At 37.1% G+C, this 17,073-nt stretch overlaps 1 protein-coding gene across 1 annotated transcript in view; it reads right to left on the bottom strand.

Moving 5' to 3' along the window:
- CDH2 (cadherin 2) overlaps positions 1-17,073 on the bottom strand; it is a 119,245-nt gene that overhangs the window by 28,660 nt on the left and 73,512 nt on the right. The window contains exons 3-7 of the mRNA XM_084510346.1: positions 10,615-10,841; positions 8,617-8,763; positions 7,379-7,534; positions 5,518-5,662; positions 4,291-4,463 (exon numbers count right to left, since the gene is read on the bottom strand). Of these exons, the coding sequence (XP_084366472.1) occupies positions 4,291-4,463; positions 5,518-5,662; positions 7,379-7,534; positions 8,617-8,763; positions 10,615-10,841 (848 nt within the window). The remainder of the gene's footprint in view (positions 1-4,290; positions 4,464-5,517; positions 5,663-7,378; positions 7,535-8,616; positions 8,764-10,614; positions 10,842-17,073) is intronic.

The raw sequence follows: 17,073 nt of genomic DNA, 5'->3' as shown, positions 1-17,073 counted from the left end.
ACACCCCGCAGAAGATGGCTGCCACCTCCTCCTCCCTGCCTGCAGCCTTCCTACCGGCCCTGCGAGCCGGGGGAGCCCTGCTCTCCAGGCAGGGCTGGATGCTCGCCAGAGCACAGGCCTCCTTTTCTGTGAAAAAGAAATGCCCCGCTGAGAGCTGGCCTCAGACTGGCTGGCTTTGTAACACGGAGCTGAGGCGGTTGTAGCTAAAAATAAGAATTAAAATAAATAAATAAATAATAAAATTAGAAACTCTGTGTAGTTGCTCAGAAGTTGCTTTTAACTTTTCAACAGTTTCTACCGTGAAATGCAAATGTTATGTATACTTTATTGTTTTTCATAAAGAGCTGCGTGTTATCATCCTAAATTCAGTTCTTTTCCAAAAGAAACCCCACAAACTTAAATTGCTATTATTTGAAAACACCACTTTCATGAATGGTTTACTAACGCAGGCAGAAACTTTTTAGCAAAACAGAAATAAAAAAGCATAGTTTTTCATTTGCTGACAATTTCCCCCATAATTTGAAGACTGGGCTATACGACATATTATTTTTCATGGAAATAATTTACAAGATAGGACTGTGGATACTGATACTAAAAATAAGCAAGGACAGTGACATTAATAATGTCTTTCTTTCAAATTTTGGCCAGACACTGCTACAGATATGAGAGATGCAAAGGGTATGCATGCTTCCAAGCAGCAAATATGAGCCATTGAATAAAGAGAAGTTTTTAAAACAAGTTGAAACAAGTATAAATCTTTATCTGTCACTGAAGATAATTTATGTACGTCCTCTTTCACAATGGAATCCCTACAACACACTCCAAATGTATATTACTGTATATGAATCTCACAGTTCTTTAAAAAAAGCAACACTAATATTATTTACAGAGAAATGTAATATAAACATTTAATAGTGCACTTGTATACAAATACTTCTTTGGAAAATATACTTGCAAAGTGGCCTTCAAAAGCCTTAAATAAACATTCTAAAGGTTTCCTTCATGACAACAACATGAAAAGCAGTCAGGAGGGAATCGAAGAAATACTTTCACTGCTTCCACCCAGGAAAAAAAAAATACTTATTGTGAAGCAATAAAATCTAGAGCAGTATTGAAGCAAATCTTGCAGCCAGATGACTCTGTGTTATTGAAACAGCAGGTGCTTCTGATTCATCTGGGTCTTAGCACATTGATCCCAAGCAGCAAATTTCATTAAGGAAACTCCATTATTATTACACGGAGACTCAACTTTCACACAACCTTCTTATTTAATTCCAACAGAAGAAGCGCATGGGAAATTCTCACCAAAGTGCCCCCAAAGCCAGTACTTATATGTTGTGTTTTTTTTTCCCCCTTCCAGCACTCGCATACAGAAGATCAGCCGCTGGGGCTGATATTTCAGGAAAATCAACTAGCACAGAACTTTTACAAACACAGGGAAATTAGGGGAAGTTGCTCTCCTCTTTTTACCGAGGGTTGAGAAGCAGCCAGAAGTAAGCCGTTGAGCATGTGTCAGCAGCCTGCACAGAGACTTTGCAGCAACACATCCAAAGACGAACTGGCAGCTTCAAGAAAGAACACAGACCTCATCAGGTCAAATCTTTCCACTTCAACACAGGCCAAATAAAAAGAGCACTTCACTGAATTAACCTCACGTGAGACAGGAATGCCTGTGTGTAAATTTAAGTACCATGCCTGACTTCTAGTGCACCTCCAGCAATAAGGCAGATGTTTTAATGCTGTAGTGGATTCTTCCACAGATGTTTTAACACTGTAGATTCTTCCACAGCAATATTGGAAGAAATGAGAGCAGCTGGAACTCGTGAAAGAGCAACATCTGGGAGAGCAAATGAAAGATTTCTACTCTGTCCCTTAACTAAGCAACTCTGCTCCTGTGCATGTTCATATGGACAATGCATTGTATGTGAAAACTTAAAATATCAGCAGACTATTAGAAGTTAATATCCTTTAATTTCTGGTTAGACTTTAAGATGCCAGGCAGTTACACTAGAAGATCTTTGTAGGTTCCAACTGAACTATTCTATTCTGTTCAATTCTGTTCTATTTGAAATCCTATCAAAGGAACCACTTTTTTTTTTTTTTTAATAGAATCATAGAACAGCTTAGGATGGAAGGGACGTTAAAGAACATCTGGTTCCAAGTCCCCTTGCCAGGGGCAGGGATGCCACCCTCTAGATCAGGTTGCCCAGGGTCTCATTCAACCGCATCTTGAACACCTCCAGGGATGGGACATCCACCACCTCTCTGTACAAATGAATTTTTTGAATGCCTACAACACATATGCTCACATAAATGTCACAATCTAAAATCGTGTCTAGTATTCAGCGAGCCTAATTAGAGAACAAAGGAGATCAAGACTTAGAGAACAGGAAAGATTTTGGTAGCCCAGTGGAGGCTCATGGACACTACCTCTGCATCGAAACCTGAGCGCAACATGACATTCCCTGGAGCAATGTCGGAAGACCTGCCTGATTCAGATCTGGCTGTCTAGTCTCCTTGTTGTTTTAATTAAATTGACTTTCACAAAACTCAGGAAATGAAGGAAGCAAAGCAATGGCTTGGGAAGGAAATCATTTTATCTTATATTAGTCTAATTTGATATTTGAATGCTTTAATATTAATCATTAATATTCAACACGTGCAAGAAATGTTTATAAATACTCATTTGGGTATCAGTACAGTGATCCATTGGGAAGACTGATGGCAAATGACAACTCTTCGGCAACTGTTAACATGAGGGTCTAAGCTGCAAAGACAGCTGGTTCCTTTTGAGTTAAATCTCTCCAGTATAGCCAGTCGCTAAGCAATAAAACTCAGTTATCACTATGTCCTTCTGAAAGTTCACCTGCCAAAGATGACCAGAGGATTTTAAAAGCAAGGGCAAAACCACCCATCATTCTTTTAACTTAATAGTGCAATACTGTAAAGTTCATGGTTTTCCTTTCCTCAAATCCTTCCTTTTCAAAAACATCTTTAACAGAATCAATGTTAATAAAATTTTAAAAATTAACTGCAATATCTGACAGTCTGTTTAGCTTTTCAAATATTCTGATTGGCACTTTCATACTGCAAAATGCAGCAGAATATTAATAGCCTACCCAGAACATCATTTTGTTCTCCATTTTAACTAAGTATAAGCAAACAGCTGAAAGCCAAACTGCAAATTCAGTTTAAAAAATCCCCCAAATCCTTCAGATTTAATAAGCTAAAATGAGGTTAGTAAAACAGAAGTGGAAACAAGATGTGTTGAATTAAGATTTGTTTGGATTTTATAGTTTGTTTATAAAATAATGCTTATCTCCTGTGAAGTTTAAAGTGGTTCAAAAACATAGTTAGTCCATGTGTCAGATCTGAAGTTGGGAGGGAAATATTTTTATTCCCACCTCACAGATGGGTGAACCACAGCAGAGGATCTGGCACTCTCCCTGTCCAGTGAAGATCTGCCTGGACAGAATGGGACTTGCCCAAGATGTGGCAGGGAATTACTGACGGTCAGATTTTTTTTTCCTTAAGGTTTTGAACATGTATCCAGGCCTTGAGATAAGCCTTTTTCTATATAATATCAAAAACAGGCTGATTTACTTCTTAGAGACATCTACATTTGAAATTTTAAAATCAGTGATGTTTTCCTGGTTTATTTTCACCAGCAGAGTTCTGATCAGGGAATTACTGCACATTTATCAATACAACAACCAGGAGATTTAAAATCACACCTCTCTGTGAAGAGCTAGGAAGAGCAGAGAGAGCAGAGAGAGAGAAGAGGAGGACACGAGCTCCTCTCCTGTAGCTTCTAAGATAAATGAAACGCATCCAATTCAGTTTTCCATCTATTCCACATCCAATTCAGTTTTCCATCTACTCTTTGCCTACAGAGCTCAGTAAAGAGGACAGGGCTAGAGATGAGGAATACCTTCCGTTTCAGCACCCAAGCTGAGCACCTGAAGTCTTATCTGCACTGCTCTTCTTTAGTGCATACCCATTACTCAAAAGCAATCAGGCTTTTGAGATGAGATTCTTTCCCAAACCCAATGGGCTTGAGAGTGACTATAAATACAAAGTATCTGGGTCTAATTTTCATCTGGATGCTAATTGTTCTTTTATTTATTTATTTATTTAAATGCTCTGGACCTAGTATAATAACTAGTGTCAAATGGGTGATAAAAGGGAGAAAGTTCGAGGTGGAGGGGAGTATTTGCAAATTACAAGCAAAACCTGTGCATCTACACACACTCTACACAACCTAGCCTATGGGATTAAGATTTGCCATACCTCTCTGTCAAGCCCAGCTGCTACGGTGATAATGTCACCAGTCTCATTGTTGATTGTAAACATATTGGGAGAGGGACTGCTTGGGGCCTGTGACAAGATCCTGTATCTCAGCATCCCGTTCTGTGCATTGGGATCGTCGGCATCGATGGCAGTAACAGTCATCACATAGGTTCCTAGCAGCAGAATAAATAATTGATTTTATATAAACAGTTTACTCAGATTACACGAGATCACTTACAAGCAATGGTCAAAGTATATATTTCTTTTGGTAAACTCTGTACATTCCTTCTCTTACTTAAAACAAACTGATTAAACCCAAGACTCACCAACAGAGTAATTAAAATACATAAGAGGAGATAAAAATACTTTTTGTTTATAAAATATCAGGTTTGTTTATAACCAAAGAAGCTCCATAAACAGTGAAATCCTACAGTTCTGCCATAAATAATATTTCTGTAACAACACAGCTTCTCAATGTTTAGATTAAAATATTATTAATTGGGCCAAAGGAAATATACTTAATTTTCAGAATTGGTGCACATACTGATAGTGGTTGAAAATCAGTGTAAATAATACTTTTTCAAAGGTCTTTGAGATGCATGTTCTTTCCAATTCAAATGCCAAGTCAATACTGTGAAGTGAGAAAATATATTTCTTGTGCTAACCTTTCTAATAATTTCATTTTGCACTACTGACAAATTAAGGAAGTAGTTTCAGCCATAGTGCAAACTTAAATATGAGCTGATTAGAATTTTAATGAGATGTGAACAACGTTTAGGATTTTCTCAAGAATTCAAATGAAAGTGTTTGATTTCAAATCCCTGTATTTCCAAGTCTCTGAGATTTGGAACTAAAGCTGGATCTGTTGGTATGTTGGAAGACTTTTAAACCCTCCGATGTTAACTAAATGAATGTCAATTGCTATTATGAATATAACTGGAAGAACTGCAACATTATAAATAGGACTTTCAAAAACAGAAACCTGAAAGTAATATTCTTAAATCCCTCTGTTTTAGTTCATATATACTTTCCTTCTTTGAAATTAATCCTAACATGCTATGAAGTGAGTTAAAAGTAAGGTGAAACAGTGAGACAGTATATGAGATTTTGCTCATCACATTTTTAAGACACCTTTGACAGCGTTGCAGTTTGAAGATGCGTTTTGAAGATGATGAAGGGGGTAACTGCATACCTTTTTCCCCCCAGCTTAGAAAGCCCCCATCTTACCTGGCTTTGACCCTTCAGGGACTGTCCCATTCCAAACCTGGTGCAAAAACTCAGGTCTATTGTCATTCATATCAATGACATTAATGACAATGTCAATAGGATTTTCCACTTGGTTTCCATTTACATCCACTGCATGCGCTCTCAGCTGCAAAAATTATCAGAAAAATGTTAGAATTTGCACAACATACAAGCATAAACAGATGCCACTAACAGTGGCATTAAATTACAGACCAGACAATTTTAGCTCAATGTACTTTATCTGCCACTGCTTCCCCATACTGAGCAACCTGAAAACTTGTATGATAATGGAACTGCTGTTCAGGCAACAAAAGAAGAAAAAAACCCAACAAACTATTTCAAGTTTACCTACTTTCTTCTTTGATTTGCTGAGAATAGTTTTGAATCATACAATTTTGATTAATACCAATGCTACAGTCAAATATAATTCTGTTTTTAATAATCACTGTTGGAAAACACTCTCTAAAAACACGCGTATTTATATTTAGCAGATGAAAACTTTAAAAGATATGTCATTAGCAATCCAAATGGAATGGACACTGGGATAATTTTCAGAAATTTTTATCTGATGTTATCTATTTGTGTTACCTAGAACACCAAGGTAAAATTTGTGATAAATTACTGTCAGTAAACACAACAAAATCTGTCCAGGCTAAAATTAAGCTAAAGTTTATGGACTGAGTTTCAAAGATGCCAAGACATTTAAACTTAATACTCTGATTGTCAAAAGTGTCTGAGTAACTACCTTTGACAGCCAAACTTACCTAAATCATCTTAAATTGGACAGGCAAAAAAAAAAAAAAAGGAACGCAGTACTTTCTGAAAATGTAAACCTATGTATCTAGGCCACAGCCTAGCAATTGCTAGGCAAAAAGCAACTTCCTCCTGTAAGCAGTCCTACTGAAAACCATTATATATCTACCTTCTGGCTACAAACCTACTAGAAAAGAGCAAGGGGGCATGAATAACTCACTACTCTGGAAATGCCTCATATAAATGTAAATTCCTAAGTCAGTTAACCTTAAACTGCCAATGCCAAACTCAGTAAAATCTTGTGGATGCTGAAGTTGCTGTGCACTTACAAGAGGCAGGCCCTATACACAAATGCCACCTGCTATGTCCTCCATTCAGGAGTAGCACTCGAATGGCTTCCCAGAGAGACAGACGTGGAATGTTTTAATTCACAACATGCTTGAAGCTTTCTCTAGGACCTGAGTGACTTCAGTAACAATTCTAGTGTGGTCTCTCAGCAGCAGAGACAACTCTAAGTCAAAGCTCAGTCTCCTCTCTTCCTTCAACACTTTCTTTTCGACTAATACTGGAATCCATGGTCTACTCCGTCAATTTCTTTAGAGCAAAGAATATCATTTTCGTAAGCTGACAGACCTAATTTACAATTCAATTAAAATGCTTAGATTTGCCCCTGAAAATGAAAATTGGTAGGTTATTCTTCCTATCCATTTCTCAAATCACAGCTGCTGCAATTCTAATAGCAGTCACCCTAATTTAAGTTGCTAAATTAAAAGTAAACTTTTGAAAAATATACAATAGTGGAGGCGACTGTGATCAATGATCTGCATTTGAAATATAAGCTACAGTATCCATATTTCAATCTTTTAAAATTACTTTATATAAATACATTTAATCACTGTTTATGTATGTTAATGCATTTAAGCTGCTTAGACATAGTAAGAGTTAGCCTTAAGTACAATAAATATAAATCTGCTACAAACTCTTCAAATCATATCTCATAGAAAACTAAATGCCGGCTGCTCAAGTCATGTTTGAAGCAGATGTTAATCTTCAATTTGATAATCTGATTTATGGTGAATTAAACTCTTACATGAAAAGAAGCAATCTGCTCACGATCTAAAGGTTTTGTCACAGACAGCTGTCCTGAGATGGGGTTGATGATGAAGATTCCTGTTGGAGGCTGGTCAGCTCCTGGGCCAGTCACGCTGTACCGTAGCGAAAGGCTTTTATCACGATCAGACCTAATCTATGTATCAAAAAGAGAACATTTACATTAACAATCCCATTTACATTAACAAGTCCCAACGGATGGGACTGCTGCTGAGACAGTAGCACATCTTTTGCCTTTTTTTAGTCTTTAAGCTAAGCTTGTGAAAATAACTGAATAAATTGTTCTGGAAATAGTATAAAGTTAGTATAAAAACTGAGGTTTTCAATTCCACTCTTTCATTTGTCAGAAAGCTGGTCAATAGATTTCCAGGATCATGAAAATATCCTTGATTATTTCTCATAATGAGATGAATTGTATTAAACAAAGCACACAAGTATGCTTACCTTAAACAGAATTGCTTAGATCCTAGGGAAGACAAATATACATCCCATCACGAAACTATTTATTGTTTAAAAACTCTGTATTTTTCCCCTCTTCTATCTTTCTGGACCAAAACTACTGACTCTCATCTGCTACTGGCAATACTACAGCCCTTTAGAAACTTACTAGTTTTGTTTTAAGTCTGAACTTTAGTTTCATCTTCTAAGGAAAAACTAAAGGGCAGTCTGTCTGTGATGAGTGAGTGATTCACTAGCAGCACATTCACAGAGCAGAGCAATGCTTCAACCCATTCCCATTGTGCCAATACTCAGCTGAATTCAACAATTCCTTGTAGAAGTAGATCATGACCAACCAGTACAGAATGGAAGCCCTCCTGTGCTGGACTTTTGGCAATGCCAAGTCTGTGCTGCAGTCCTGTGAAGCAGCCTGCATCCCTTACCCCCATCACATCCTGTTTCCTCCTGCCAACTTCCATACAATTCCTCAACTGGAAAACTCCAGTGCAGCTAACTGGAGACCTGGACCTACAGAGATCCTCCTCAACCAGCAGGAAGGCCTCAGGTTACTTACCACCTGAACCTAGGCCACTTTCTACCAGTACAGGAGCATAGGGACAACTAGCAGCCCCCCTGCCTGCTATGCACAGAGGTAGCAAAAGCAATCAGCCCAAAACACTCTGATAAAGATCGGGACTATGGACAAGACATCATTCACACAAAGTCTCTTCCAGAATTATCCAAGGGCCACTGAAATCACATATCTATTAAATTCCTTACCCTAACTAATTCTTGAGGGAAAGGTCCTCTGGAATTTTCTGGTAGGTTGATTGGAGGGATAACCCAGTCTCTCTTCTGTCTCTTCAGATGGCTGCTGTGCTTATATTGTTGCCATGGAAATATGATCTCTTCATTTTTCTTTTGGTCCTTTCCCAGGTACATGGTAAAATTAAGCACATGTTAGGAGGAGAATTGCTAGTAGATGTTATAAAATAATTTGTATATAATTGCACAATCAACTGAAAGGCTGTCTTTCATCTGCGTTAACAGAACTGTTTTATTTGCATTAACAATGGCATATGAAAATAGTCATTATTATTTACTACTGTACTACAGAATTTTAAAAATTCTGTTTCTTTTTTCCTCATTCATGTTGGAGGAGAAATGAAATTATAAACCATTTATAACATGGCACTATTGTGTAAACTATTCTCCACTTTCAGGAAAGTAGTTAATATTTTGCAGACTTTAATAGTATGCCTTTATGTATTTCTCATTAGCTGGAACTTCAGTCCAGGTAATGTGTTACTGTACATTAAATTTAGATCTGGGTGTTCTAAAATATAATTTGAGTTCCAAGAGAAGTTTAATACATAGTGGTAAGGAATGTCTCAAATATTTATGACCCTATTAAATCCCATAGAATTAATGCTGTAATTATTTTAAACCTATGTCAGCCATGATGGATGCTGTAGATGACCCACTTTACACACTGGGCATTAATCTCTGCCGGGTGTCAACATTCCTCGCCTATTTCCTTCTATAGCTGCAGTCATTTCAGCCTTTGGATGCCACACATATAACCACGCTAGCTTGCTTAAGGGCGGAGACAGGGAGACAAAAACATTTTCCCAATCTTTTAAGAGAAAATCTCTCCCCCTACCACCCCTTCCCTTTCTCATTAATCTAATCAAATGTGTCACAGACTAAAAACAGATGCCAACTGAAGGCCAAATTCGACTACTCTGTATTCTACTGATGTTAGGGATGCCTGAACTGGATCTTTGGAAAGAACAGCGCATGCCATTGCATATCTATCTGCTCTTTTACTAGACAGACAAAATGACAGTATTTCCTTTGTTAAAAACGTGCCTTAAAAAGGTTTAAAAACAATCAGCAAATTGGCCAAAAAAAAAAAAAGATGATGACACAGCTTTGATTTTTAAAGTGTTTTCAGAAAAACGTCCTGCATAATCACACCATCTATTTTGAAATTATGCTTAAATCTTTAATGTGTATCCATAACAGGCATATTAATCCATGAATAATTTTGTTCCTTACTTGTAAATTAAGCGCTTTATAAAAGAAGGTAAGAAGCAGCAGGCAGCAAGTAATATTACAGACAAACATACTAGGCCTAATACTGTTTTCCTAAAGTAAATACATTATGTTATTTGTATATTGATAGGTGTGATTTCTGTTACAGTACATGGTTTATCCTATGGCAGCTTCCAGCAGAGGGAGACTATCTTCCTTACCAAGTACTGCTGGAATCATGAATAATTTACAGTCTCCAATTCGATTATGAAGGGACAAGACAAAGCCAATATTCCCTGCCAGAAATGCTTTCCTACTACTGCTTCAAATCTACAGCTCCCATCTAATAAACTTGACTGATGCACTGTAGCACAGATTTGTTTATTTTGCGGTTATATTTAACTGCTTGAATAAATACTGCAATACTCTCAAGCAATTTAAAATAAAGAAATGACCACGTCTGACTTAAATTCAGGTATAAATCTCAAACTATACAAACAAAAAGCTCAAACATAAATGAATTCTACATACTTAAACAGACATGCCTTTCCATGCCTCAGCAAAGCTACAGAATAACAACAGAAAAGCTCTTTCTAAGGCTCCAGCTTCACGATTATACATGCAGTACTTGCCCATTAGTAGAATATCTCATGGAGAAGTGCATGACAGCCAGAATCAAAACTCTATTTTTAAGCCTGTTTCCGGGGATACGTTCATACAGATGGCATTTGGTTGTTTTACCTTTTCTGTGGCCCCTGTGAATGCTGGCTCAGGGGTTAGCTTCACCCTCATTTGCCATTCTTCCCGGGTTTCCTTGTCTTGAGCAGACACTACAAACTCTGTAGGCTCTGCTGAAAGTTGAAAGCTTCTCTCTGCGTATACCACACCGTCTTCATCTATTCTAAAATCTTCTGGCTCACTGCTTCCAAAGTGTATTTTTTTGTTTCCATCACAGCTTTGAAACCTCACTGTAAAACACACATACAAAATGAAGAACAAAAAAAATGAAAAAGCAGCCCATTTGAACTGTGTGTGATATAAAATGAATATAAAATTAAGAACAAATATTCAGAAACAGAAAAAAGTAACTAATTGCTATTACAATATGGCAAACATGTAATTGTGAGTTTTACGGTTTAGGGAGTTAGTGATGTAACATCGACATTCTTCTGAGAAATACAAGGTAAAAAGAAAATTTTTAACACTAGATACACTGCCTGCCTCCTAAAGCTCCCTCAAACAAGAAAACATTTCCCTCCATATCCCACACTGCATTTCAGTTTGTTTCTAGCAAGCATCTCTAGTGATTTGCACCTCAAGCCTCACAAAAAGATCGAGTCACATCAAAATCATCACAAGCTGAGAAATCCTCAATGGATTTAATTGCACTGCAACCATAATCACAAACACAATTGTACTTCCAGTGCTTTCTCTCACAATGACGGTAAGTCAGAAACCTCCAAGTCAGTTAAGAGATTACCTGCTATGTCTTGTTTAACCCATGATTCAGTTCCAATATCTCAGGTACATCACTTATGAGCTCTTGGCTTAATTTTCCTCAGTCCTCATCCATAAGACAGAAGCAGCAGTAAATAATTACCTCACAGTGAAAATCTAAGTTAAGGACTTGACATTTATGTTTTATTTATTTATTTTTCTTTCTTTTGAAAACTACTTCATGTACCATGCACATCCATACATCCACTTAGGAATTACCCGTTTTTTATTTAATGGTAGCCTAGCCCTGGTTCCTTTTGTGCCATCTGAAAGATGCTCACTGGAACAAAAAGTCAGCAAAACTAATTGTATAGGTAACGATGGGAAGAGCACAGAACAGGTTATTGCTTTTTTTACCCAATTGCTTTGACTACCACTTATCTTCTGGGCTACTGCAAATAATAGTAGGTAAAAAACGGATGTGTGGTTTTAAAGCCAATGATCATCCTTTAATGTTTCCAAAGCATTGTGAAATATTTTGATCGTATGGGCAACAGAAGTTCAAAACATCATTATGAAGGTTGTGCTGAAATGCACATAGTGAAGATGAAATGAGACTTTATGCCTCATTTCAGTTATTGGACTTTTTATATTGTGCTAAACCATGCACAAACTATTTAGCTTCAAAACCTAAAGGTCCCTCTCAAGAAAAATCACGACTAAATGCCATGCATCATATGCTTTCTTCTGTAATGCACTGGTTACAGGAAGATACTGAGAAGTAATCCTATCTTTTCTTCTTTGAACTTCAAGGACCAAGCTGATGTTCAGATGACATGTATTTTTTGTTTCTTTTGAATTTGTTTCTTTATTATACCCTTTCAATTATCTGGAATCCTCCATTTGCCCCCTCTTGACAGAACAGATTTTATAAAATACTTCTTAAAATGGGTCTAGCACGTACTAAAGTGAGACAAAGTACAGCACCCCTCAAAACAAATGATAAAAACATCCAACTTCCCAGTACTGAGCTTGCTGGGCTGTGCAGGGACACTGCTCTTTCCAGACATCTCACATGGTTTGAAAGGCTTCCTCTGGGAAATGCCTGCCTCTTCCTGGGGAGTTGACCTTACACACCACATGCCACAAAGCACAGAATCCAGGAAGAACACACCTCCCTTGGTATAAAGCATCACTGCTAGGGCTCCTCGTATGGCTCCTTGTAGATGCTGCCTCAGGTCTTCCTCATTAGCAGTGGGAGTGCTTCACTGCAATGTTAATAAACACTTAGCCCTCAGCTTAGTTTTTTTTATAGATAGTGCTCACTAAGGCTCGTTCCTCCTCAGCCCATAAAGTGCAACTTCCTTTCCTACAGATTTTACAAAGGTCTGCAAGTCTTGAAGAAGATAACAGAGCCTCTGATTTTTGATTCATATAGGAGGACAAAATTCACAAGCAGAAAAGATCCAGCTCCAAGATGTCGACTATAGCCGTCATCTCCCTCTCTTTTTAGCACTGAGCCTCATCACTTGAATCAGCTTACCATGACGGTATGCTGAAATGCAACAGCTAAGTGAGAAAATGCATGACCCAAAACCGAGGATATAAAGTTACTGGTTAAAATGAACGTGCTAGCATCCCAAAATCCTTACCACTGTCCTAAGGATGTAACTCTGACTAGTTGGCCCTCACAACTGTATATTCTGTATCGGTAAGTACAAAACCAGAGAGATGTCCACTAAGAGTTTACTCAAAAGTCACTATGTCTCATATTTTAAGAAGTCAACCATTGAGACTGGAGAACAGAACAACGCTGCTCGTACGCTGCTCGTTCAGATGCACAGACCACCCACACCCCAAGAAAGCTGAAGAGAAAGTTGGGTTTCCGCCAAGCGTAATCCCCGTTGACAAACAAAACTTTCAGTTAGGAACAATTTGCATTAGGAAGCCAAAGGGGAGGGAGAAAAAATGAGCCATATAACCTATAGTTCTGTGCCTCTGTTGGCCTCTAATCTCAGCTATGGCTGCTCTCTGAACCTGCTCTTCAAAAGACTGTCTTGACCAAAAGGATGAAGACAGAGTAAGATTCACCTCTGGCTCTTCTCAAGACTAACTTCTGAGAAGAACCAAGTTGAAAAGAGAATGAATATTAATCCAAACTTTGATCATCACTGGTTTTGATAAAGGTGAAATTTAAAAGGATTGCTACAGTCATTATGGTCCTTGAGACAAAGATACTACAACATTTTATAAAGATTTATTTTCAAGTACCACACAGTAATGTAATATATTATTTTTTTGAATATTTAAACTCATGAAGAATAGGACCTCACCCTTGCCCCCCATCTTCTTACATACAGACTCTAGCACAGAGGGGAAAAACAAAAACAACCAACAACCAACATGCTCCTAGCCACTTCACTGATATTCCTCCTCCAGGCAACTCTACATTAGGAAATTCAACGAAAACCCCTTTCCTTTGACAGCATCCTGGTAAAACTGTTAAAAACTGCCAATGCTTTGTGAGAATTATTCTCCCTTTACAAGGAACATACGTTAACAAATTATACTCAAGTATAACCATCCATAATTAAATTACCTTGACAGAGTACAGGTTGTACAGTAGCTACTCTCCCCACAACTGTATGGTTATCAGTCTTGTAAATTTGATTTAAATCACTTTGCCTCATTTTTCAGTGTTCAACTGGTACAAACAAAGAGGGATTTCTGACTGTAGGTTTTTAATCAAAGATTTTTTTGCCAAAATGCTAGAGGATTTTTTTTTTTTTTGGTCACTGAAAATAATGACTATTTACATGAGTCATATATGTGCTAACAACCACACTGAAGGGGGACATGCTTTCCGAAAGTCCCTTCAAGTTGGCAAATCAATCGTATGGATTCTTTTCATTTTAAAAAGGGTTAACCAGATACATTATACAGCATTCAGTCACTTTATATGCAGTAAAAAGAGTAATCAAATACCTAATTTTACTACTTAAAAACACTACCTGCATAAATGATTAGATGCAAATATCCCACAATCTGTAAAAACAACTCAGATTTAAAAGATATTTCCCTACTGAGTATCTTGGGCATCTTCTGAGAAGTATCTGCTTTTTAAAAGATTCCTAAGTGCCTTATCTGAAAACATGAGGAACTGTTCGGTCATGATCTGAAATATAACCATTTCGGTTTTAAAGAAAAAATACCTTAAATCATATCACAAGAATAATAAGGACACCTACCTTGAAGCATGGCAGTAAATGCAATTAATTCACATGCACAAAATGAGACCATGCACAAAGATTTACAAAAACAGAATCTTTAATCAGAATAAAAAATCTATCTCGTTTTGGCACTTGAATATTATTAATCATTAGACCCTACAGAGAAAAGGTCATTGCTATCCTACTTTGGGAGACTTTTCCTGCACAAAAACAATTATATAGGAAAAAAAAAAAAAGAGAGAGAGAGAAAGAGAACCTCTCTGACTGCAGCATTCTTAGAAGAAAATCTACACCTCTGTTGTATTAAAACAAGCCCTCAAGCTAACTCCTCTTTTGCATGGAAGTAATTACAACATATGTATAAACGTGCACTGTAAAAAGAATTAAGAACTAAACACGCAAATTCATTTAAAGTGCACTAGAGAGCTACACCACTCTTACTCATGTCTAATGAGATGAATGATTCATAATATCTGTAAAATAAATGTCTAACCTCATGTACCTTACTAGTAATCTTCAATTACCTAGAATCATTTCTCAGACAACAAAAACCTTTTTTAAGCTACTCATGTTGGTTTCCACTCTTTGACAATTTTCTTCTGCTGTCTTAGGAAAATAATGCAAAAACTATTTGACACAAGGACTGAGCACAGAATTAAATAATGTGCTATAATGTTAACATTATTTTTTTAATGCAAATATTCATGTACAATATGGAGTTTTAATACAGAATTCTTGTTACTTGTTTTTACCCTGAGATAGTTACGTTGAGTTTGCCATTTGGATTTTTACATGTGGAAAATATCCAATTCCTTTCTAGATAAAATTCAGATACATATAAATAAAGAAGTGTATTTTCATTCCATAAATGTGATGGAACAATATTACTTGTCTTGAAAGTTATTCTCTGTGCCTAAGCTTCAACCTCAAGGCTAAGGCTCACTTAGAGGACATTGTGGAAATTGCAACAAATTCCAAATGCTAACAACATATGCGCTCGAGCAATACAGTTAAAAGTGGGTATCATAAAATGGAAAAAAACAGGTATATTTAATTCACTCAGGATCACTCTGCAGCAGATAAAATAAATAGGATAAGAAAGTAGCTTACATACAACCACCTGCCAGATATCACTTTTACCTTTGACAGTATGAGAAATTTTATGGAAACATTCTGCTTCAACTGTCTAGCTATCTGCATGCTTAATATCTGAACACTACCTTCTCAAGAACACTCCGTATTTAACAAACCTTCCTATTTTTGCAGAGAGAGAAACCCAGAGAAAACCACACTCCAATAAACACCAAGAACAACAACAACAACAAAAAAAACGCTTTATATAAATTAGTAATTTATTCAGACTGGCTACTCCTCTATCTGTAAGGTGATCTATTAGTCCTACTAACAGAGTGCAGATGCTCATATTTCAGCTCATGGCTCGCCAGAGTGGCATGTGAAATGCCCATGAGAAATTCCTTACTACAATTATAGATAACCTTCAAGTTTATATATAAAGTCAGAGAAGTGGGTTTTTTACGTCACGGCAGACCATTATAATTCCAAAGAACTGAACTACATTCTAACTTGCTTTTTCCAACACTAATAGCACTTTTAAAGTGTGCCTGATTTGAGTTCAGCTTAAAAACGTTATTTAATTTTTGATTTTTTGACACGAGTGGTCTCTAACCATCAGGAAAATGTCTTGTTCTCACCTCTAAGCTGAGAAAATTAGATACAGAAGTTACTGATGCAAAATAAATGCAGAATTTAATCAGGTTATTTTAGACAATGGCATTTTTCTAACTGTATTATAATTGAATTTGTCATTATATCCCTTAGAGATACTTAATACACTAGCATTGTTTCTAATAGGTTCTTCTAGTCTGTTTTCTAATCCCCTTTTCCTTTGTCCTTTTACTTTCATGCACTGTAGATCATCCTATTCTTCAGATCATCCAGAAAAATCTCAAAAAAGCTACTCATTTTGAGCCTTTTTGGGGTAACCAGCCTGTGACATTTCAAAAGACAGTCTGACTGTCAAAAGGCAGCTGCTTACCACCTTCCGAAAAGCAAGCCTGCTAATTCAGTAATTGCTTCTGAAAATCTCCAACCCTCCACCCTCGTGCTGAGCACTGCACTCTCCCACTCTCACCCATGGTGAGCAGAAGGCTGCTTGTGTGGATGGCAGGAAATGAACTGGAGTTTTGCCACTTACTAAGGGCCAAATTTGGGCCATTTGCTTCTAATTCCCATTTTCACTTGACTTCACAAGCTTTACAGCCTGGTGCCAAGGGGAAGACAAAGAAACTCACAAAAAGGAAAAAAATTGATCGCACTTAAAAGTCTCAACAGAGATGAAACTGGGGATACATTTAAGCAATTTACCAACTTTACTTGTTTCATGATCTGACTCTTAGCAGCTTAACTTTCCCCATTTCCATGCTGTACTGTTTGCTTAATCATCTGTCTATTCAGTTAGGAAAACAATAATTAAAAGGAAAAATGATTTGCAACAGTTATGGTTTAATTCATA

Source organism: Aythya ferina (assembly GCF_964211825.1).
Source record: "Aythya ferina genome assembly, chromosome: 2".
In the NCBI taxonomy this organism is placed as follows: domain Eukaryota; kingdom Metazoa; phylum Chordata; class Aves; order Anseriformes; family Anatidae; genus Aythya; species Aythya ferina.
This window is presented reverse-complemented; position numbering and strand designations above follow the sequence as displayed.